At 30.8% G+C, this 26,756-nt stretch overlaps 1 protein-coding gene across 3 annotated transcripts in view; it reads right to left on the bottom strand.

Moving 5' to 3' along the window:
* Positions 1–5,343: 5,343 nt before the first annotated feature.
* The window catches only part of LOC114877783 (neurotrimin-like), a 422,922-nt gene continuing 401,509 nt past the window's right edge, over positions 5,344–26,756 (bottom strand). For all 3 annotated transcript variants that reach the window (XM_046286404.1, XM_029190796.2, XM_046286405.1), the window contains 3 exons: positions 21,259–21,330; positions 20,853–20,921; positions 5,344–6,212 (listed from right to left, as the gene is read on the bottom strand). In XM_046286404.1, coding sequence (XP_046142360.1) covers positions 6,061–6,212; positions 20,853–20,921; positions 21,259–21,330 — 293 coding nt within the window. In that variant the 3' untranslated portion in view covers positions 5,344–6,060. The remainder of the gene's footprint in view (positions 6,213–20,852; positions 20,922–21,258; positions 21,331–26,756) is intronic.

Below are 26,756 nucleotides of genomic sequence, written 5' to 3'. Positions count from 1 at the left end.
TGAAACCATCGGGCATAATACATTAATAACGTTGTTATAATAATTCAGTACGACATATCTATAATCGCTGTAGCCTCAATTTCTTTTCTACCGAACGATCATCGCCATATCGCGTCAAACAGTTGGTATATATATATATATATACTATTATATATATATATACTATTCACAACACTTGCATTTTGCACTCGCTTTAACAATCGCAGCCTCGAATCATTTTCGCATAGACGACGATTCGAATTGATCACAGCACAACGTATCTACAATATTTACAGAATAAATCGGTAAAGACGCGTAACATTTCTCGTACCCCTCACTTGAATCCGCTGCGTACAAATGTAAAATAATTTTGTTAGTAAGGAATAGGGTACAGTTCCGAGCACGAAGGCTTCTCTAGGGAAAATGGCACTGTAGGTGTAAAAGCCTCCTCACTCGTGTTTTTTCTGAAAAAATCTATTTTATTATTATTTTTTGAAACTTTGTATTCTGATGCCTAAAAATTTGAGTTTAGGTCTCTTGAATTTTAAATTTTGTTACTTTAAAATTGAATCATTAAGAATTATAATAATTCCTTCTAAATTGAGCTTAACATTAATGTCTTCAAAATTAGGATTTTGAGTTCATTATTAAAATCTGTAATATTTATATTTGTATTTATTCATAATGCTTAATAACTCTTAAGCACGTATTATAGCTTCTTCCCCTAGATTGTCATTTTCCCTAGGGAAGCCTACTATGCTCGATACTGTACACAGCTCCTTTAACCGTGTAGAGTGTACATTATCTTTTAAAGCTTTGAAATTACATAGTTCTTTTTCATTTCCGTTTTATATATATAGGATAATGTTAAATGAAATATGAATTATTATTACATCTAATCATTCAATTTACCTTCATGCAATCTAATTTTTGTACAACAAAACTGCATAGAACTTACATTAGTACATTGGTAATATGAATATTTCAAATATTTCTGAAATAATATATATTTATTTAGAAAAGCTTCTAATGCGTCTAAGTAAGTAATTAAAAGTATCTGATACAATCAGCTAAGGTTCCTTTAAATAATAATGATAATAAATAAATAATATAAGACAGAGACTAATAAATATTATACAAGCGTACAGTTTCCACTTATTATCATCTAGATCTTACAAACCTTGGACTTTTTTTGAGGCGAAAAAGTAGCTTTAAATTTCTAATTACAATAACTTTGATGTTTACAATCATTCTTGCTAAATATGTATAAAACTGAAACTCAGTAAGGATTTGGTAATAGGTGATCATAAACATTGATATTACATGCTTCTTTGGTGTTATTTTCACACTTTTAGTTATGATACTTATATATGAAACTGCATAAGTTAACACATTAACCGCTACATCATAATATGAATTATTAAAGAGTAAAAATTAAATGTATATTGTATATAATATTTCAATTTACTATTTTAAATTAGTCGTGTAATTTTAATTATATGCAAAACTATCTTACGGTTTTTATTTTTTAATTATCTGACTGGTTTAAATTCATGATGTGGCGGTGAACGTGTTAAAAATGGTAGTACTTCTACAGTAAATTGCAAAAATATCCGTACCCTTTCAATTAATAACTGGTAATGTATGACATTGACTACCCAAAGTATTAATTTTTATAACTGAAATGATGGATAAAATACTGTGATTGGGATATTTTATGCGACTATATGTTGCCACCGACAGGGCTGTAGCAATGGAAAATTTGTCAAGCCTTCAAACTGTCATTTGAGGTGGTGGGGATAGAAATGCGTACTTTTCATAGACTATGATAGTGAAAAGGTGGTACTGGTATGCTTAAAAATCCACGTGAATGCCATATCGCACACATGGCAATATAACGAGAGTTGACTGTACAGCTAAAGTGCATTTGGGTAATTACTATCAAAGCAGTACCTATTATATAGGGTCGTCCAATATTAATCGGACAACCGAGAAGGGGATGATTCTATGTATGAAACAAGTCGAAAATATAAAACAAAATTTTTGTATATCCAGCTTTCTTTCCGAAGAAATTTAATTTAATAATTTTTCAAAATATTTGTTTACAAAAAGAGAGATCATAATTTTAACAATTTCTTTACTAATTCAATAATTAATAAATATCACTATGATACCATTTATATATGTATTCTACCTTTATCTCTAAAGAAAGTTAATGCACTCGGTACCGTACAGTGTTAAGAATGGAGTCACCACTATTCGCGTGTGAACGTTTACTCGAAGAAATTTAATTTAACATTTATCTTACTATTTAATATCATTTAGTTAAATATTAAATTCTGTATTATTTAATAATTAAGAATTATATTAATTTTTTCTATTAGTAATCCTAACATTAATATCTTTAAAATCAAGGTTTTAAGAATTATTGAGATATTATAAACATCGATATAAATTATCCATTAAATAAAAACTCTCTCCTTAAATTTATACTTAATTATATTTAAAAAATAAATACTAATACCTCTTTCAAACTAAGCACAATACTTGATACCTCAAATACTATAGCGACTGTTGAGACCCATTCCCTTACATCGCTATTTTCCCTGGAAAGGTTTATCTTGCTCGACACTGTACATCCAGTTACGAATTGAAACCGTACGAACCTTTATGCGACTCACTGTACATCAAACAGTTCGCAGACCAAAATGAACTTCTTTTCAAGATTTATGGATCAGCTTCGGTATAAATCTGCTTCAGGTTTTTAGTATGGTTAAAAATATTGTCACCGATGTGTTACAGGAGAAATTCCTGTTCTTTTTTCACAGCAATGTATAATTTGAACTGAAACGACGAAGCTCTCTCTGTTCGAAAATACCGTCGCCGATGATTCGGGGCTACGCAACAACACGTCACACTTTTCTTTATTCTCGTACATGAGAACTCACAAAACTTCACAGAATGCACGAATGCTTCTCGTATATCTTACGTATGTATGTATAGCTAGCCTCCGTGTTAGTGCATGCACGCTTTGCCAATCAAACAGCTAATGATAAGACTTCAGAGCGCATATCCCAACACAACTACGATTCGATTATATGTATATATGTATATGTATGTTAATCCTTTCATGCGTACGTATGTATATGTATTATTATATACCGAATTACGACTGTGCCTTGCTCGCGGTCGAAGAACTAACATTCAATCAAATTGCGAATGAACAATAGGTATTACAATAGTTCAGAAATCCAATCTTATTGTGTGTGTGTGTGTGTGTGTATGTGTATGAATAACGGATAATAATGAGATCTTCGTGTGTATGCAATATAGAAAATTCATGGAAAATACCAATTGCTGTCCGAAAATAGAAAGTAGAAATTTGATTATTCGAAGTAGAATTATTCAAGTAGAAGCTTGATTATCAGAACTAATGATACTAATTACGATAAATAGAATGTAATTAAACAAAGTATTAAATATACGAAATTAGTACAAAATTCATTCAGATTTGTATAAAATCTTGAACAACATTAATTTAACATAAATAGTTAAAGATATTAATATATTGCAATTGATTTAATTATATTTGCAAAATTACATCGTGGTTGCTAATACCTAACCTATAAAATTGATGCAATCTTAAAAATTAAATGAAAAAAATACCTGCTTTTAAATAACAATGTAGTAACTTCCTTCAGTGCTTGTTCTTGTTTTTTTAATATCTTTGAATGCCAATTGAGCGATTCATTTTAACTTTCGGACGGCGGACCATGGAGAGAGCCCCAATTTAATTTATTTAATTTATTTGATTTATTTAATTTATTTAATTTAATTATTACTTTATTTTACATAAATATTAAAATAATTTTTTTGTCCAAAAATTGTATATTCAATTTTACGTTAATATCATTGTATAGGTTTTGTAGGATTGGGTCACGATTGACCCAGGCTTCTCTGTTCAAAGGTCAAAATCTTTATTTTATTAAATATATTGAATGTCTCACATTTGTAAGTACACTCGCCGTCAAAAAGGCTTCCCTAGGAAAAATGATGATGTCCTGGGTACTCGCCCTTTTCTATAGGCGGGCTCAGGGAAAGTGGTAATACAGCAAAAGGGGCCCCATACATATAGGTTTGTAGTCCCCCATCACTTATGTGTGAACGTTTACGCGAGATAATTGGAAGTGATATTTATTTATTATTATACAAAATGTTGTTAATATTTAATACATACAAATTATGTCATTCAGTTTCTAAATTATTTGTAATATTAATATCGTCAAAATTAAAGTTTTAAGAACTCGTAGTCCCTTCATTCTCCCTAGGGAAGCCTGATTTCATCGCGAGTGCAGCATACTAAACAGCACTGATCTGACCAATTGAATTTATTTTGTTTTTCGAATATTAAATACATGTTCTACAATTTTCGATAAAAGATCATTTCCTTAATCAGTATTCTGATAATCGAGGTTCTACTATATCTATCATCGTGCAGACTTCGTACAGTACTGAAGATACAATTTTCTTCAGAAATAATTAAGTAACTAATTATTTCTCAAATTTTACATGGGTTAAAATTATCTCACCTCTGTTGACGTTGAAGTGAAATTAAAAAGAACCAATTTTGCAATGTCAGAATTCTAATTTATAGTAAAATATCACCTAACAATGAAGGAGAATTACTCTCCGTTCCTTTAGAAATCTAACAGAACTACTCAGATTTTTGAAACCAGTGATTCTCAATCTCTTCAAAACTGCGACACGCTATTTGATATAAAACATTTGGCAGAACATTTAAAGCAATAACGTGTACGAAAGACGATACCTGAAGTTCCTCGAAACACCGGTTGAGAACCATTGGATACAATTCCTCATTTATATAGAGAACAACTGAGTCTTTCTGTTCGCGTATATTTATCTAATTTATACACCACATGGGAGAGTCGTGTTTTTTTTTTGTTTTTTTTTTTCGAACGCAAAGAATGTCACGCCTCATAAAATCGTCATCATTCCTAAGCCTATAGTTCTTTCATACTCACTGCAGATATACTTACACAACATATTTGTATCATACATACATACAGAGTGAAAAATCTATCATGTATGTCTTGCATACTCTTTAAATTATGCATTTTAGGAAAAATTGTTGTATGGAAACATTCTGTAGTTACAAAGAAAGCATTATAAGGTAAGTTAAGTTTGTAGGTGGAATTTATCAATAATTGTGCTTCATTTTGTTTACATAACAGGATGTCAATTTTTTTATGACAAAATTTACAAAAGTATCAAATTCTGAATAAAAATATATTAACTTTTGACACTACATTTAATTATTAACTAGATATTTTATTTTCTTGAAAAATAAAACTTTTGCAATTATTATACGATTTTTTAAAAATTAATTATATTAAGTGTATAAACTAATTGGGTGTCTATAGTATTATGTCTTCTTAATTAATGTTTTAAATTTCAATATTTTCCCCTGATTTGTATATTTGAAAAGTGGCGTGACAAAAACGATTACTCCAATAAGATATCATGACTTTTTAAAAAATAATCTTAAATTAAAAAGGAAAAGAAGTACTAAACTTAACTCTTAAGTTCAGGTCAATAAAGAATAACATGTTTCTATTATTTAATTTAGTATACAAAATATCATATTTTGTTTAAAAAAAAGGAAAGTTAATCTTTAAATTTCAGAATTATTTCCACCCACAAAAATTGTCACATTGCATAATGTCTTCTCTGATGATCTATAATTTTTCTATCTAAAAATTTTGCATAGAATGCATAATTAAAAAGTAATGCTAAGCGTACATGTTGGATGCCTCATCCTGTAGGTACATATAAATAATAGGATAATATATTTGCATATATATATATATTATATATATATCCTCTTTGCTTTCTTTGTATACGTCTACGTTTAGTATGAAAATAATTTCAAGCGCGTCTTGAGTCGTCGCACTCGTCCATTATCCAGCCGGAACCGATGCACCAGAACCTGGTACCGGGTTCCGGTCTGGTCACCGTCCAATAAACACTAGAACTGGAAGCACTGTTCCTGCGACGTGAGAATCACCTTCTGATGGCTGGAAGTAGCAGTGACAACAGACTCACCAAAAGATGAAAAACGAGCTGAGCTCGATGGGACACGCCTGGACTTAGAGCATCTACCGGAAGTTCACCGGGCGGCCTCATCGATGGTGGACCGTAATCTCGGTCGTAATCTGTAATTAAAGAATGCTAATTGTGCTCGAATAATTCTATAATTAAAATTACATTTTAATTCTTATTAATATCTAGCAATTTAGGTAATTATATAAAATATAGTAAATTTCACTAATTTTTGTCAAGGTCAATGAACAGAATAATTAACAATAAGGATTTTAAACTTAAATATTATGAATATTACAAAATTTTGATGACCTTGAAATATGTTGTCAAGGTTAATGCTCGGAATAATTAATAGTATCAAGTTGAAACACAAAAATTTTAAATATTTTAAGTATAAAATTTATCAAGCTTTTCTAATATACCTAATAATTCTTAAAATATAATTTGTGATATTAGTGCTTAAAAATTGTATAAATTGTTTATTTGAAAATATAAATTTATACGATTAAAGGGTTATGAAAATATGTATGCTACCGACCAAGCAAAAACGCAGCAGTTATATAATAAATAATTTGATTCTTTGTAAATAAAGTCTAAAAAATAGGTGGGACCATTGTACTGCTCTGCATTAGTTTTTAGTGGCACTTTTATTAAAACATTGTTCACGAGTTTTCTTTGTCCGGTTGTTGCAAAAAATTCACCACTATAAATGGAATAATTTTATTTGCTTTCATAATCGGGATACGGTTACATTTCGTCGTGTACATTAAATAATTGTTCTTCATAGAATTCACTCGGAATTTGCGGATAAAGTAAAAGCGAATACGAGAATACGTAAAAATGAAAATTACAACAAAGCTCTCTTGCGAACATGTTATTCGGATAATAGAACGTTTGAATAATAACGTGAAACTCAAATAATATAATCGAAAGCTTGAATTGTATTTGTGTACACGCTATGAATAGTGACACGATTCTGAAAAGATTTTAACGCACAATGGTGATTCTAATTTTATGGAAAATAAATGATTAATATTGTATAATTAATGACCATTTTGTTAGATCGCTTTCCGACGTGAATCAGGACCCTTAGAAATATTGAAATCTTAAAACTTTAAGATCTGGAATTTAGAAGGCCTGAAACTATGGAATTTTGAAACTCAGAAAGTTTGGTAACCTGGGATTTTCGAAATATAAAATTAAAAAATTTTAGAATCTTAGAATCTTGGAATTTTGAAATTCTTGGGTTTGAAATTTTAGAATTTTGAAGTTTTGAAATTTTTAAGACCTGAAATTTTGAGAATTTTGTAAAATTGTGAAATTATGTTATTTTTGAACTCGAGAATCTTTGAATTCTGAAATGTAGGAAATCTGGAATGTTTGAACTCTAGAAATTGTAAACTTGCAAAATTTTATGATTTTAGTAATGTAGAATTTTTTAATTTTGAAATTCTGAAATTCTGAGACTTTGCAATCTTTAAATTTTTAAATATCCGAATTTTTAAATTTTGAAGCATAGAAAATCTAAAATTTGAAATTTTTAAATTGTAAACCTTTGAAATGCTAGAATTTTGGAATTTTTAAATGTTAGAATGGTAACAGTCCACATTTTCAGGAGAGCTAGCCTTATCCTAGTCCCTATCTATTGTAGTTACGCCAATATTCATAGCTTCACGAAATCGAATATCAATTGTCGAAGAGTATCAGTTCACGAAATGCTGGCCTTCTTAAAAAATAGTACATCAGAGCTTACGTAGACAAGAAGAATATACACAAGAACTGAAACTTTTCACTCGTTTCATTGGCAAAGTGGCTATCGAGTAACTGAAAGTTTCTTTACCCGAAATGTAGCTGAGCTTTCGATTAAACAGAACTAAAAGATTTAATCGATTCGATCTCAAGAAGACTCAATCAGTATATTGAGAAAGATATTTTATCTTCTGGAATAGGTTGTTACAGATGGAATAGTTAGTTTATTCTCAAAACTTTTAAGAATTATAAATTTGGTAAAAATAACATTTAATATTAGTTTCGTAATATTTTTTGCTTGTCAAAATGATTGTTGAATCTATATTATTCACATTTTTCTGGAAATTCGAAATTTTTTAAAGGTTTAAAGATTCATTTTGTTAACAACAAAAGTTAAATTCTAACTATGTTAAGTATCAATACGAATACAAAATTTTCTATACGGATCATAATTTATAATTTTATATATAAATTCTATTCAAGAATCTTAGAATTTTTAATATAAAAAAGTTATATAATAATCCTTTTATAATAAAAATTAAAAAGAATTCTATACAAGAATCTGAGAATTTTCTGTGGAGTTTTTTTATTTGAAACAATGGCACTAGATCAAAGCATTTTTTCTTTTTGTCGTTTTTGGTACTGATTTTTATATAAAAAGTTTAGAAGATTAGAAATGCGCGTCTGTTATGCAATTTAATTTCATTACAGTAGACTTTCGTTATATTGCCACTCATAACTTACGTAAATGGTACTTTTCTAATTCCTTCCTCCTCTAAATGAGAGCTTGGATCCTTGCCTTTTCCGCTTCTACAGCCCTGTCCGCGGCAATATAACGAGAGACAATATATTTTACAACTATCATTGATAATCTTCGTCTCAAGATTCACATTTTCTATTAAGAATTTTTTCAGTGCAAAAAATAGAAATATTTAACATTAATATCTTCTATTTGCTACAATATATTATTAACAATTAGTTGTATAACAATAAATTAAGAATTTTTAATGAATTCCTTAAATAACTAAACAATGAAGTATTATATTATATGTTGGAAAGGTCGTGGCCTACTGTTGAGAAACAGTTAGAGATAATGAAAGATTTATTATTATGTATGACAATACAATTTGGTTACTGCCTATTAGAAACATTGTCACAAGCTACTGAAGTTAGCTCAGAGAGTCAGTGCGGCAACTTTAGAAAAAGGTTGGCTCGGCTAGGCAGTGCTGCCTCTCTTCCTTCCGGATCCGAGCCGCGGATGGCTATTGGTTGTCGATCCTCTACATTATATAACATCTTTTTATATTTTTTCAATATAACCTAAATGTTATTGCAAAAAACTTTATACTGAAACGTTCCAGTATCCACATTTAAAGTAAAAAAAAGCCATAAACGAGTAAGACAATTTCGTGACAAACTAGAGTGTATCTCTGAAATAGAAGCTCGCTGGATTACAGAATTTCGAAGAATTTGATCGATCGTGTTAGAGAAGGTCGGGAAACAATTTATTAAATTATTCCCAGGAGGACCGTAGGGGAGAGAACACGAACGGACTCATCGCAATAAATACGTAGTTTATTGTCGAGTTGGATTCTTTCCGGCACGGTCTCGTTCAATTTCGCTTCTTGATTGGATGGCCGGTTGTTCTAACTTTTACGAACCGGCCAAACTTAAATCAACATCGCCACCTGTGGCGCTAATACAAATCCGGTAATGTTGCCAGCTATGAATATATGAATATCAAGGGGAGAAGAAATTCGTGTGTACACTAACCTAGAGACCCTCTAATGAGAGTTACTTAGAGGAGAACAGGAGATAGAAGTGTATCATTTGCATAGGCTATAATGATGAAAGAGCAACAATACAATGCTTGAAAATTTCTGTAGAGGTCAAATCGCTTATGTGGTAATATAACGAGAATCTACAGTAACGGTATAAATTTCTATTAGTCCCGCCATTTTTCAACAAAAGTAGTAGATATAATACCTACGACTGTTTATGACCAATATCGTGTTCGTACTTTATGTAATTTCAAGTGAAATGGGTTTTATTTGTATCTGTAATTCTGTGGTATGAATTTTACGAAAAAATGGTGTTGTCCATCTAACTTTACTGATTATTTCGCGACTTTAATTAAATGGTTTTTACATTAATCCTATTAACTCTAGAAAGACCAAGTTTCATACGTAATAACTTAATTCTAACTTTGCTAAACCAAAGTCACTTCTTCGGTATTAAAAACATAAATCAAAATATATAATTTTTTGGATATTTTTTTATATACGAAAAATAATGTATTTTCAATATTCTCTAACTGGTGATGTCTCGAGTTCTCACCCTTCTCTGTAGGCATTCTCGGGGAAGATGACAATGTAGCGAAAGGGGTTCTACATATATGTGTATGTACAGGATTGTGGTCTCCCACTACTTGCGTATAAACGTTTACGCGGGAAATTTTGAATTAATATTTACTTTCGTTGGTATAAAGAATTTCAAAATTCGTATTTTCTAGTTATATTCTAATTTTTATAATATTTAATAATTGAAAATCATATTATTTGTTTGTTATTTGTTTAAAATAAAAATTTTAAGAATTCCTACGCTCGCACTTAAGGTAGCCATTCCCTAAAGTTAATTAATCAGAATTTTTTTCTTAATCTCTGAGAAAAATTAATTTTGTCATTGAGAAGTAAGTCTGTTAAAGAGAGCCATTTGAATCATTTATAGGCCAAAGTAATTAATTCCATTTTTTGAATTTTTTAAAATTTTAGTACTGAAGCGTTTGTACGATATTGATACTTTCAATGCATTAACTATTATATGGGTATAATAAATTTTCTTATAAATACTAATATGATTATTAAACTGAGAAAATTTATCCATTGATAACATACTAAAGTATAGAAAAACTATATGATACACACGAGAATATAAAATAAATTATTCAGAATCTGTAAAATATGTAAAATGTATGAATTGAAGTTGTATTTTCTATCATTTGAAGAGACAAAATATTTTATAAAAATGTGGGTACATTTGCATAAAGATTTGTAATGTAATAATTATATACAAATGCAAGTAAATAAATTATCAGATGTAAAAATAAATTTCATTCACTCACGATCAGTACAATGATAAAAATATGAAACATTTTTCCTTTCACTATATATTTTGTAATATTGATATGTAAGTTTACATATTTGGCTTGTATGGCCTACAAATGTAAATCATTGAACATATAGAATCTGGTACCAGCGATTTAAAAAGAGTAATTAAGGACCTCACAGCTAAAGGGTGCAGCTCGACTTTTACCAACTTTAAGTAAATACCAAAAAGCCTGTAAAATATTGTTTTGATCTAACATTAGAAAGAGAATATTAATTGAAAAATACATTTTTTCACAGTATAAGTACTGGTTATTAAGATCATAAGCATTTATTCCTATTTTTTCTGGAGCTGCTCCAAGCAAACAGGTAAAAATAAATGTAATTTATGGTAATTATTTAGAAGTTTGCCCTCCTCACCGATTTTCGTGACCTTGAAATATGTTGTCAAGGTCATCATTCTGAACAACTTTTTCCTATACATGCTACCGCCCCTCGGCCTTAGTTTCCGAGATATTTGTAAAAAACTGTAGTTATACTTATGTCATCAGTACTTATACTGTATGCCGGGAAAGATGGAGACTGAATGGTGATTGAAAGAGTAATTGAAGTGGTTTGAGGTTAGGGTTAGGGTTAGGGTTAGGTTAGGTTAGGTTAGGTTTAGGTTTACAGCGTACACGGCGGGATACGAGAGCTAATATTCCTCGTTATGGAACTCGTACGTTTCATTACGTGGGATATATAGCTGAGTTTTTATTCCGACGTCAACATGATGTTAATGAACGTATAATGGCACTTTTCGACATGATGGCCGAAATGTTTCCGATTTCTGACGAAACACAAAATGAGTAACAGGTATACAATATATAAAAAGTGAAAGAAAGAGTAATTATAACGTGAAAAAATCATGAACAAAACTCTAACCCTAACCCTAACCCTAACCCTAACCTCAAACCACTTCAATCACTCTTTCAATCACCATTCAGTCTCCATTTTCTCCGGAATACAGTGTACTCGTAATCTAACAATAAGTTTAACTAAAGATTTTTGCAAACATCTCGGAAACTAAGGCCGAGCGGCGGTAACATGTATAGGGAAAAGTTGTTCAGAATGATGACCTTGACAACATATTTCAAGGTCACGAAAATCGATGAGGAGGGCAAACTTCTAAATAATTACCTAACTTATTTATTATAAATCCAATTATTTAATAATTTTTGTGCACTGTGTATCATGGATCATAACTAAGAAATTGTCAGCAATAGAGCTACATTCCTCTTGCTACAAGGTCTTCAATAATTTCAATCTGAAAAGTTAACTATAAAGTACAGTTTGAAGAGTATGTATTCTTGAAATTATTTCAAACAAGACTATCATTTCAAATAATAATGAAATATTATGCATACGTGAAATTTGAGACATGAAAAATGAATATTAATGACAAAAACTTAATTATACATTTCCTGAAGTTTTTTTATGTCCAATACATTTTTATATTCAATACAAAACTTAGTAATCGATGGAACGTCATTTGCTATTTAATATTAATCTCCAGTGACCTTTCAACGCTGGAAATTGCAAGGTCTTTCATTATTCAAACTAACAAATCCCTCTGTTCGACAATTCACTATACTCGTTACTCTACAGGTCGATTATCGATCACGTCAAAGTTTAAGTATAGATCCAAAATATTTTTATGTAGGTCAATCGAATATAAATCAAAATTGTCTGATGACAATCAAATGCAATCTAAGTGTACGTTATTGCATCAGATGTCTATAATTTCTTTAATATGCTATATATTGCCATTTTCTCTAGGTACGTCTGATCTGACCATGAGTGTAAGAAATACTTTTCATAAAAAAAAAAAAAAGGAATATAATGCATATCAAATAAGTCATCAATCTACTTTCCAAGACAACTTATCTACTTTCCTCAAAATATAACAACCCTTATCAAAGAGATACTAAATTAATAATTTGTAGAAAATTAGTGTTCATTGGAAACGGTTGATCGATTCTATTAGAAAGTGTAGCGTGGTAAAGCACGCAAAAGGGTCAGGAAAGCGACAAAGTTTCCTTATTTCGCAACCAATTGAGGAACAGTCGTCGCGAATTCACGACGTTTCTTTGGAATAGTTCTTGGTCCGCTTTGGTTAGCTCGCCAGGAAGGGAAGTCGGAATCGCACGTCCGTTCGAAAAAAGTTATTCCCACCTACGAGTAAAATCCACGGTACGTGACTTTCCGCATGAACGGCGACAGACGAACCGTTTTTCAACACCTTAACAACGTCTTTACCGGTACTCACGACCGCACAGTTTTCCTCATTTCTTTCATCCGTCTCGATTTTGTGCCGAACTCGAACGATCGTGACTACAGGACAATGTGCAATTAACTTAAATGGAGACCACGCTCCTGCTAAAGCTGCGTTGCAATACCTATTGACTGAATGTTCCGGTTTCTATAAACGAACTAGTCCTCTCATTACACCTACCAATCTGGTACACTAGTTCTGTAAATTTAATCCAATATTTGGATCAAAATGCGATGATATAATAGAATAATTTCAATTTATTCATGTATTATTTTAGTGAGAATAATGATTATAATGAATAAAATCTAATTTTTAAAATATTAATATTAACATAAATATTTCATTATTCAAATTTAATATATAACTAAAAAATAGTTAAGAGTTCGAGCGATTAGCAAAGGAAAAGAGTGCGGTTAAAATTCAAAACAAGGTTGTTATTATAGATAAGTTGTAAGTAACCCTTTCATTTGGATTTAATTCTTTCTTTTCTCATCTAAACAAATATTATTACACCTTGCTATCTTGTTTAGTGTCATAGTTGTCAATCCAAGATAGTATAGAGTATAGATACAATGTAGCCAAGTAAACTATAACAAAAAAAATAAAATAAAATAATGCACATCTGTAACACATTTTGTGCATTAAAATTGAGTGTGCACTGTTAAAAATAGAATACCTCGGTTAAAATTGAACTATGTAAATAACTTGAGGTTGCTTGAGAAACTATAAAAATTAATTCACTAAAATGTGTATCTTCATCGTTTTGAAAAATTACAATTTGTCGAAATCGGGAAAGAAATAGTAAAAGGCAATTTTTTAACTTTTTTATCTGAACCTGTGACGAAAATTTAAAATATGACATTTGTAAATTTAAGTGTGTTATGTGTATGCTGAAAATTTCATCGAGATCGATCAACGCGTTTAAAAGTTATAAGTAATTAAAATTTCCGAAAATCGCGACTTTTCATCTAAGAACGTAACTAGCCACGAATTAATTTTTATAGCTTCTCAAACAACCTCAAGTTATTTAGTCCAATTTTAACCGAGGTATTCTATTTTGAACAGTGTACACTCAATTTTGCTTCTTACTGTATGTGCCCTACCAGGGTTGGAAAGAGGCTCGATACAAAAGCAATAAGTTGTATCTAGAACCTTTAATGTATGTACAAAGAAATTCATAAGGGGATGATTGACAATCCACAAAAGAGCCAACTTCAATTTGTTTGCCTTGATAATGATCTCACTCATTTTTCGGACCTCTCACTTTGCGAGCCACTTCAAAGAAGAAAAGAATCAGAGACCACTTGCTTATTTCGAGGCAATACTGTAGTTGCGAATTGAACTAATTGCTATTTGGAATATAGTTGCGAACTGAAATAGTTGCTATTTGGAATAATTGGGAACTAAAATAGTTGCAAATTGGAATGGCTGTTATTTGGAACAGTTGCGAGCTAAAGAGTTGCAAATTACAATGGCTACGAATTGAAAGAATTGCAAAGTGAAATAGTTGCGAGTTGGAAGAATTTCAAACTAAAATAGTTGTAAATTAAACTAATTGCGAATTGGAATAGTTACAAACTTGAATAGTTGCGAATTGGAATATAATATATTTACGAATTATAAGAATATTAAATCCAACTGTTTCCTATTTTTAAATATTGCCAACAGTGTTATCTGAAATTTTCGAAATTATTTCAGCATTTATTACAGAAAAAAGAATGGGGTCAACTGACTCCTTTGACCTTCCTCTACTTACGTTACTGTAATGTTTTAATATGTCTGACTATACACATTCATTTCTACTGCGGCAGATTACTTTTGTTAGAGCAGAGGTGAACTGTTTATCAAGAAGATAAAATCGAAAAGGAATACAGATTGTAAATGTTTGCGCAGTATAGGAATCAATTCGTCTTCAATTCGCGCTGTTCAGTTTACTATACAGGTTCGATGTAAAGGTCGATCGATTTAACAAATGAAAGGAGGAAAGGAGAAGGGTAAGGGATGAAAGAGAGAAGGAAACGTTAAGAATTCCTCTCGTGCCGCGTTTCTGCGTTTCACCACCGAAGGCAGTCGACGGCCGCGGGTCAACGAAACTCGTTTTTCATTAATTGAAAGTAAACTTCGAGAAAAGGGGAACTGCTTCGACGCTCCCGAGAATCTTTGAGCAAAGTCATTCGAGTTGAGTTGGAGAACTTTGACGTTCGTGCCAGTTGCTGCCAATTTATTGGCATGCAAAACGAAAGTGTCGACAAGCTGACCTTTCTACCAGAAACCCTCCTGGTGTACAGAATACTGTGAAACTTCTTACATAGATGGATGAACGAATAATTTTTCTTAACCCTTAACTGACATCATCCGTCTCTCGGACGTAACAAAACAAATTTTCTCTGGTATTTAAAGACAAAATTATATTCTGTAGTTTAATCATTTAACGTTGATAATTTAAGGTGCTTTCATTAACTAAAGTTTGATGGTAAAAAGTAAGTTCCCTCACTTTATAATTATTATCTAAGTATAATACTACTTATTTTTTAAGTTACGTGTTTAAATATATTTAGGAATTGAAATAACAATCTTTTGTTATTTATTTGATAAACAATCTCGGATGTCTCTTAGACCTATGATGTCAGTTACGTCACAAAAAATATAGTGTTAATTAACCCTTGAATAGTGAAGTCTGTGTCAATCGCGACTCAAACTTACAAAATATATATAATCTTTGAACGAAAGAGTTTCATATATTGCAAAAATAATTTTTAGAGGAATAATGTAAAACATAAAATTAAATTAAAATTGGGGCTCTCTCCATGGTCCGCTGTCCGCGGATTAAGGATTAATCCTTTAGGCATACATTTGGGATGAATTAAGTTAAACTATGTATACTAATTTTGGCACTGTACTAATCACTGATACATCCAACTTTATCAGAAATTGATAAGAATTATGTGTTAAATATTATTTTTCCGAAAACATAATATTCGTGATTTTGTACCTTCTTTATCAAATTATTGTATTATTACTATGTATTATTGTATTATTAATTGCTAATCAAGTGAACCAATGTTAATCCTTGCTACTACTTTTTGTGCTTTTCACAATATCTACATATATTTCATAATTAAAATAACTGTTTTAGTTTATTCTTTTATCCATAAATTAATCTTCATGCTTTTTTAATATAAAATTCACTTACTACTAAGTACTAATTTATTCTATGCTGACATTTTTCGTCTGCATTAATTTTTACTTACGTGTACATAATATGCAGTTATGTTAAAATATTTATAACATATTACACAGTGTGAAACAGTAAATGTAAATAACTAAGCTAAATAGCCAAAGTCAAATGAAAAATGTTCTCCAATATATTATACGAGTAGAAATGGATAAAGAAATACATATTATGTACACGTAGGTTAGTTGCAGCATATTCTAAAATATTAATGTAGTTTTAGGTAAATTTCACTCAAATAAATAAATATATCATAGTGTGTTATGTTCTTATCATTGCCAATTATCTTTTATTCTTTTATTCACTGCTTTCATTCGAAATTATGTTGCTATAAAAACAATATTGACAGTTCATACTATTTTTGTGCGAAGTATTGTCATTTGATAAGCAATAAACATTTGTAAATAATTAAGAACTACAACTCTTACTGCAGATATATTATACTACCAATTTCATAAATGTATACAAGCAGAGAGTCTATTACTTAAATATTACTACATATATTTTGAATAACATTTTTAATAATGATTCTAAATCATGCAATTATTTATCGCGCTCCTTTTCTTCGTTAAAGCGTATACACGTAATTGTACGTTGATACGTTATTTCCTTGCGGGATATTTAGATTTTTAATCGATATTCAAAATTTAACGGTAGTTAAACTCGTTGGATTGGTCTTCTCATGCGTATTCATAAGACATTACAGTCTTCAATATTTATAAGGTACGTGATACTTTAAATGGAACTGGTAATCAGACCGGTAACTGTAAGAAAACAAAGTACTGAAAAAATTCATCTTCCAAATTAATAGCGAAATTTTACTTCGAATAATATTCATATATATGTAAATATGGAATTAGGGAGAATTTATTAAATAATAATGAAAACGAAGTTTCTGCTTTTTATAAGAACGGTAACTCTTAACTGGTGGGGTAGTTTTTGAAGAACACTGAAATTTCTAGACAAACGTCAATCAAATGTCTGTTTAATATTTTTGCAGGAAACTTTTAACTTATAATTTTATTTATTGTTTATTTATTTGCGTTTTTAGATTAATCAAATAATTAATTGGATAAATAGAACCACAGAGATATATTGAGCTCCACCTAATCAGTTAAAGATTAAGAATGAAGTTGCCATTGTAGTTGTTATCTGTTTTAATAATTATCTCTCAGCACGTAGTTTATCATATTTAATTCGGAATTTAGCTTAAAAATATTGATTATACACTAATCCACGAAAATTGTATTATTTCATCAGAATTCTTTTTCAAAAATGAAATCTTTTATAAATACTAAAAAGTTTTTCCTATTTACTTTATTCATATATGATTTATATAAAGTTAATTTGGCAATTGGGAAGTTCTAAAAATTTGAAATTATAGAAATATCATTGAAGTAGCGCAAATCAGGGCTGGATTAGGATTTTTTAGTGCTGGGGCTTCAAACTTTAGATAAAATTAGATAAAATTTAATCATAAAGAAAAAAGGCAAGAGTAAACAAATTTAATTCAGTATTTTTTGACATAGAAAATAGAAGGCTTAGAATGGGGCTCTCTGAAAAATAGGGCCCAGGGCAGTAGCCTTCTTTGGACCGCATCTTGATTCGACGATAATGCCAATAACGAAATCATTTTTTCGTTCAGCAATAAAACTATCCTGGGAATGAAAATACCCTTTTAAAAAATTGGATATTTATTATGAGGAATATGTACGAAACCTTTTCTAATATGAAAAAATATTAAATTCAAGGTTAAATAGCTTTTGATGTCCCATATTGTATCAATGAAAAATTTTGGAGAAACATTTTTCTCAGTGTGTATGTTACTGAAGCAAACAGATATTTGATAAAAATCAAATTGGAATTACATAATTTTTAATCAATAAAAGCTACATGAAAGTTGATTGAGAATCCGGAAATGAATAAAACCTAGTCGGTTCTCAGCTTCATAATATAGAAACATTTGAAATTTTTATTAAAATTTTCTTCCTTCTTTCGTTTTATTTGCTTGAAGCTAACGGAAATTCCGAACGAAATTAGCTCAGCTTAATACCGTTCACTTAGAAATTTTGAAAGGAAGTTTCCTTTACTTTAGTTCAGATTACTGATGAATTAAGCACTTATGAAACGAGTGAAGTAACGCTTCTTGCATATATCCTTAAATTATAAGCAAAATTTATAAAGAATGTTCAGTCTTTTTCTCTTTTCATTCAATCAAATATAATATTAATTGGCTCTGATTAATAGAAACAACATAACAAATTTTTTATTTATTTTTAATGTTTTGAATCTTTTTAATAGAATATACCTATGTAAAATATCTTGTTTTATAATAAATGATAGATAAACATATCCAAATTGTTTCCTTTGTAATGATTGAATTAAAAGAAGAAAAAATTGAACATTTTTCTATTTCGAGAATCAAGAGAAGTAATCTAACAAATCAATCAAAAACACAACTTAAGCTAAGAAAAAAATAAAAATCCAAAAAAGATCAAATTCTTTTTTCAATCATTTTTAAAATTCTAATAGCTATTACTATTAAAATATGTTATTTAAGTTCTTAAGCGAAATTATATTGAAATAGCGTAAAACTTAAAAAATAAAGGTGTGAAGAATTTAAAATTAAATATAAATTTTAACACTTGTGTTGAATTAAAAAAGATCTGGCTAATGGATAAAAAAATAAAATATTATTCTTTATATTAAATTGTAATATCTAATGTTCATCAATTTTTTATAACATTAACATTTTTAACATTCCTATTTTTGCAGTTTCAGAAATTAATGCTTTCGCTATTAGCATTGAATTGAAAATTTGTCCATTACAGACCTCTTTCCTTTTTTATAAAATAACATACAAAAATTAATATAATTTCAAATCTTGCACATTTAGTATTAGTATTAGTATTATCTTTGTAGATTATATGACAAAGGTTACTTTTCATCTGTTTCAAAATATATAAAATTAAAAAGTATCATTTTCTATGGGAAATTGAAGGAACCTATACTATTGAAACAATTTTAGAACAAGTTAACCCTTTATAGGCTATTGTTAAGTATAATTACCACCAGATCCTTCGGTTAAAGAAAATTCATTTACATGCAAATTATAACGGTTCTTTTTTTAATAAGTAAGATTATTGATCTATAGATGTTATTGATCACATTGCAATAATATATACCCATCTATTTATTTATAAATCAATTTTATATACTATTCTTTTTATCAATCGATAAAAATATGGTTGGAAATATAGTACTATACGTGCAAAATAAGATAATCATGGATTTTTGTTTCGAGACTGTTAATTTAGTAACATCTTATCAAAAAACACTTTTGATAATTTAAACTAGGTATGCATGTTATTTTCTACGGTATGAAATCTCTAGTATCTATTATGTGCACTGTCTTTATTTATTTAATTATTATTCTATTTATTTTGTTCATTATCATCCAAACAAGCTGTTACATTAACCCTCGGATAGCGGAGCAGAGGGAAAGACCGAAACTCCGCTAGCAGACCAAATTGGACAAAATTGTTGAAAAATCATTATATTACAACTCGAAGAATGTTAATTTTCAATATTACAATTATTATTTTGTATCCCACAGTACTGACCTATAAAGGGTTAATTTGAAAAAATTTATATCATTTTCTTTTTATTCTTTTAGGTTGATACATTTGTTATTGACATCTATGTATTGTCCACTTAAAATTAATTGAATAAATTTAACCAATGTATGCTCAAATTATAACCAAACCTAATTATTCTATGGTAATTGAAATGTTAAAAAAACCTTCCAGTAAAACTGCTTATCAAAGTGACTGCTTATCATCATGTCTTATTTATCTTGACCTAAAGCTATTTGAACAGGGTAGTATGTGGCAAGTGTACTATTAATTAGTTTAAAATCTCTTTACTATAAGATACTAATTACAATCGCCTTTAATTATTATCGATCGCGTAATTGATTGATACGAAGTAGTAGGAAGTTGCAAATGAAGCGTGATATTAAAGTAAAGTTAAATTTCGAGGAGGGACAAGTGATGCGTAAATGGAGCTATCAGTGAAATCACAGTCGTTGAGAGAGTGTAATTCTGAAATCCATTCTGGCTAGTTAAAGGGGACCAAGCAACGTGAAGTAATTCGTTCACGGATAGCGGGGATCACCGAGCATTGGCAATTTAGTAGATTCACCGGAGAATCTCTCCGCATCGAATGTGCACCGTTGACGAGGTTTTAATTACGCTAATTACTCGAACGGAGCAGTATAACAGGCAGCCAGACGGTGTATCGTGGGGGAAATGCCTGAGATACGCGGGCCGCGTTAAAATAGATATTTACTGACCTGGATCTCGCCATTCCTCGACTTCGTAGTCGATAGGTCGTTGTCGTAATTTCTTGTTACCGTTTCTACCTAAAATGCATTACACAAAGGCGGTTTTACATAGTGCGCTCTGTACGATGAGACGTCATGGGAAGAAGGGACACGAGAATGGATGTCTTTGCTTCGGGAATAAAAAAAAAGGAGGAACGAACGAATGTAACGCGACTGCGGGGGTTGGGCTGTTTCGCTTGCAAATTAATGCCGGGTATTCTACTTCATTCCGCGTTCGTTCGCAACTACGTTTCCCACTCCCGCCGCGTCGTTTGATAATTTCTTTCATTACGCTCGCGTATTTTACACTGTAATCGCGATCAAGATCAACGTCGCGGAAAAGAGGTGAATAGCCAGTTAAATGGAGGTTACTTACTGTTTTTCTTCATCGATGAGGTCACGTAATATGGTGGCGGAGTAGTGGACGTTGTCGATGGTGCTGGAATTTCTGGAATAAATTTACAAGAATTTATTTGAAAAATGCAATTAAAATTTTTATTTACTTAAAACATTATATCTGACGATTTAACTAATCGTTCCTGGTTTCAATTCAATAATTTCGAACAGTGTAACTTGCATCCCTTTGGTTCCAAATGCTAAATTAAAATAGTTGCTATACATTAGTGTCAATTATACTTGGATAATTGCTATCTAAGTGCTACACATTAAAATATTTAATCATTAATCGCAATTAAATGTTAATTGGGTTAACAATTTAAAACAGCTATTTAATTGTTAGTTGGATTAATGATTAGCTATTAACTCTTGAACGGGTTAAAAATTAAATTTAAAGGAAAGAGTTGCATATATTGGCAGAATAATTTTTAAAGGAACAATATAAAATTTATAAAATGGAAATAATATGAAATACAAAATTAAATTAAAATTGGGGCTCTCTCCTTGGTCCGCCGTCCGAGGGTTGCAATACCTATTCTTTGTTGTGAACTTAATATTTGAGTAAACAACGTCTTGCATACACGAATACCTTGAAAAAATACGATTTTTAAACAGTCTAGCAATAAATTACTGGATTTTTGAAAAAATAGTAGTACAACTGACAGAATTAACATACGAATATTATTTTAATATAAATCTCACATTTATTATTATTCATATTAATGTCAGGAAAAGAAACAATAAACCCCGTTTAGCAAAAGAAAGCATAAAATTAAATTACAACAATACAATTTGATGTTAAAGTATAATAAGTAGACCAAAACACAGACTTTGAGATATTCAAAACAGCAATAACATTTGTTTTGTAATTGGTACTAGAAATTGCATATTTATGCAAAAGTATTCCTGTTCGCTCCCTTTTTACGGTACTGCTGCTTCCAATACTTGGGAAATTTAAAAGTTTCAAGGAAAAGAAGATTCTGAAAAGAAAATCTTCAAGACAGCTTTTCATCTTTAGCTTCATATTATTTCATTTCTTAAAAAGCTTGCAACGATATTTGTAACGATACTTGCAACGATACATCACTTTCAAATAAATTGATTTCCTGGGTAAATAAAATCTAATATACAATATACACTACCGTTCAAAAGTTTAGAAGCAGTCATTATTTTGTGTTAGATAAGTAATCCTTCGTTAATATGTATATTGGAAGTAACTATTTGTAAAAAAAGTTTATTACATATTGTGAGTAGTATAATATATGTATTATGTAAAATTTTTATTATCATGAAAACCTGTAACTGTTTAAGTACTTCCAAACTTTTGTACGGTAGTGTAACTGGACTGCAAAAAGTTAAGATTTTTAAGTAAAATCGGTGGTATTGATATCAACAAAAATTTATATTACAGTATAATCTAATAATTGAAAGAAATTAAAGAAAATCATAAGTGACATTAATATTATATGTATTAACACTCGGACGGCGGACCATAGAAAGAGCCATAATTTTAATTTAATTATGTATTTCATATTATTTTCATTTTATAAATTTTACATTGTTCCTTTAAAAATTATTCTTCCAGTATATAGAACCTTTTCCTTTAAAAATTATGCATTTAACTTTAGATTAATATAAACCATCATGATCTAAAAAGTTACAATACTATAGTGAATCGCATGACCTATAACATATGGCCATTTTTACCCCGGCATTTAACGCGTTAACAAGATATATATTCTGATTTAGTGTTTGAAAACTTAATATTTGAATTACCGCATATTTTAAACATTTGAAGTCTGGAAAATATGCATCCAAATAATTCTGATAAAACTCAGAAAAATGATTAAAATTATAGGTGTGTGAAGAATTCGTTATTTAAATCAGTATTTATATTGATGTGAATTGCAGAAATCATTTGAAACTTTTTTTTTGAAAGGATATGTTTCAAACCGAAGACCATAGTATCAGGGGAACTATTGAACTGAATGAGTGATTTACTTTTCTGCATATGTGCTAAAAATGCATCTGGCTATATATCGTTCCCATATCAGTACGTAAATAAGATGACAACGAAGTGATAAATTATATCTTTTATATATTTCCTAAAAACATATATTAGTTGCTATTATAATTTTATAATTTGACAAAAACCAATTTTGGCTATAAATGAAAATTACGAAAGAATTTATTTGTTATATCTGTCTTTTTTAAACAAATGCTATTATTAACATTATTATTAAGTACACAAATTAATTCGTTACCTTCAGCATTACGTTTTTTAAATCACTATTTTAAATTTGAATACTTTTCCACAATGCTGTAGACTTGAAAAATGGCACGAATATAAAAGTGATAACGATTTTTTTTAAAATTAGAATTACAATTAAAAGTAAATCTTCAATTTTAAAAAAGGCATTCAAATAATATATTAAAACAATTGTATGACAGAAGAATCTGAATGGTAGAATGCAATGAATATCTGAACTTTTGAAACAATTTCATTCTGCTATTCGATTAACAAAAGTGAAAAGTTCAGCAAAGCGTAAAAGTGAGTGCTACGAGAACTGTTTGATGAAAATCTTGATCAGAGGAATCAAGAACGTCACATTCCACTTTATCGCTTGAAACGGAACCCATTTCTGAACAGAATGCTCGCAGAGATGAAAAATGGGTTTTATGCCAAGATATTAAACAGAAGAGAAATCTTAACTGGGTGAAAAGAACTCGAACAATATTAACACGTTGAAAGGTATCAGGGTTATCAGTGATCAGCATTGTGTATTGAATATAGTTAAACAATTACTACTAAAGCAATTTTAAATAACAAACTGAGTCATAATGTTTTTCTGTAACAGTCAATGTGTTAATGGAATTAGATCAAATGCTTCACAAAGTTGTTGTTAAAAGACTATTAAAAAATAAGTAAGAAAATTAAAAAATCGTCGTGAAACATAATGGAAAGTATACTGTGATTATTATATGTATAGTTACTGAATTAATTTATTTAATTTGTTTTAGAAGAAAAGAATGCTTTTATTATTTATGGGATAATGCAACATATTCAATTTCTTAAGGATTTAACATTTTCAAATATTGTTATAACAAATTCATTTTTAAATACTGTATTCTAAACTCTGAATACAATTATGATAATACATGTCAATGGCGTAATCATAACCATGTGATAGGGGGGTCGAAAGAACATCAGACTTAATATTTAGTCTAATTCTCTTCATTCTTGTTTATTAAATGTAACCTTTTCTGAAGTTTTTGAAAATATTCCAGGATTTATAAAAAAAGAAAAAGGATTTTAATTTTTTAATAGGGAAGTCAATGGAAACCCCCAACCCCCTGTTGCCCGATGCGCTATTGACACATATACATACATATAATCTAACGCAGTTATGATAATAAGTACTTCCTTTCGCCGTCAGGAAGTCATGAAAATAACGCGATCTGATTGGTTATGTTTCACCTCAGCTCACACGTGACATTGGTTGTGACGTGTATTGGTCGAAGTGATCACTTGACTAATTAGGTTCATGTAAAACTGTAGGGTCAGTATATGTATGCACAGTACCAGTGATGCGCTGTCGTGAGATCTTTTTCACTAGGAGGCTGCATGCACATTATAGCTAGGGACATCGCGTGATGCCATAGCTGTATACACTGTATCCACTGCACGCATGAAAGTTTCCTTAGCTGTTGTTGGATTATTCATAATAATAATGTGTCAGCTAGAAAGCAAACATGAATTGGTTATATAAATATATGAGAAACACTGCGTGCTTCAAAGTTATATTGTCAGCCCAGATGTCATCAGGCCCATAGGCCTGTGACTGTTTATAGTGTTTATACCTAAGGACCTGGGTAATAGACTGAATGCAGTCCTGATCTCTTTGATTTTATAAGTGGGCAACAGACTTTCTGTCTTGTCCTTACAAGTTTTTCCTTCACTTCGAGTCAGAATTTCAAAGTGTTAAAGGTGGGTTCAGACACGGCTAGTAATTTAGTCGAGTGGCGAGTAGCTACTTACTACTAAACCGTTTAGCGTATAGAAAAGTGACCGGACTAGTACAGTTGAGCTTTGGAAATCGGCTGAACGCTTGACTAAAGAAATGCGTCCGGACAGGTCTGTTCGGAAGCCTAGTGAGTGGTGGGGGAAGCCTACTAGACCAGAAAAATCCAATGAAACGGATCTACTCGTTTTACTAAACTACTCGACTAAACTGTAGTGTCCATACATAGCAAGTTACTAAATTACTCGCCACTCGACTAAATTACTAGCCGTGTCTGAACCAGCCATTACGCATGCGCACGCAACCTCCTAGTGAGAAGAAATCCCACGACAGCGCATCACTACGTAGTACCCCCTCTTTCACCTGTGTCGCCGCGCAAGACTTCTTGTGAGTAAAGGACAATACATTATTTAATTTTAAACATGTCATTATATCACAAATTTGATAAGAGTACTATTAAAAAGTATTTTTATTCATATCATTTTCAACATATCTAATGAAATACAGAAAGCTAATTCCATTTGTGTTACGGACAAAATCCGTTTGAAATAAATGTTCTTCTACAAAAAGCCACAGAGAGGCATATTTAATCACCCAAGCCTAGTAGACAATTTCAGGGTGGTACACTGAGTTGCATTGAACTTGTCGCAGTAAATCTGGAGCCAACTTCACTGCGACAAGTTCATTGCAACTCACTGTACACGGCCCTTCGAGAGCACTGGATCCAATGCAGTAGTGCATGGGTTCGCCCATGCCTAGAAGCCTTTACACGCACAGGGAAACCTGTGGCCGTGCGTTTTGCCGTAGCACCGAGAGTATAAAACTGCTCGGGAGTGGCAAACGTCACCGTAATACCGGGAGCACAAAACTGCCCGGGAGTGGTGACCCTTACCATAGCACCGAGAGCCCAAGCTGCTCGGGAGAGGTAAGAACCGGACACAGATGAGCTAGCTCGTACTGTGGCCGGAAGGCTGTCTGCGAGATCAGTAGCGATCGAAGGAAATTCGTGGGCATGCCACAGGATTTGGAAATACTCAGCGCGTTGGGGATCCGTTAGAAGAGAAAAAAGAATCGCGACGGTTCGGTACTAGAGATCGGTACGCAGCGCGAAATCGCGGCTGGTGCCGCGCCAATTAGACGCGAGAGTGGCTCTGATTGGTGCGTGCATATTTTCCGATCGGCACTCTTGGAAGTCCGGGCTAGAAAACCAGGAGGCCCTCCAAAAGACGTGAATGCATGCATGTCACACGTCACGAAGGAACAACCATATAACCTTGTTTGCCGAAATAAAGAGTCACTTTGGTTTGCACGCGTCGGTGATAGAATTTATCGTTACAGTATAATTTGCGTTAAAAATGCCAAAGTTAAGCTATGTATTTTTTGTTTCAATTCCATCACCAATCGCTAAGGATTCAAACACGAATATTCTTGCTCATAAATCATCATTCCTTTTGTT

The sequence above is a fragment of the Osmia bicornis genome, chromosome 7 (genome assembly GCF_907164935.1).
Source record: "Osmia bicornis bicornis chromosome 7, iOsmBic2.1, whole genome shotgun sequence".
Taxonomy (NCBI): Eukaryota; Metazoa; Arthropoda; class Insecta; order Hymenoptera; family Megachilidae; genus Osmia; species Osmia bicornis.
This window is presented reverse-complemented; position numbering and strand designations above follow the sequence as displayed.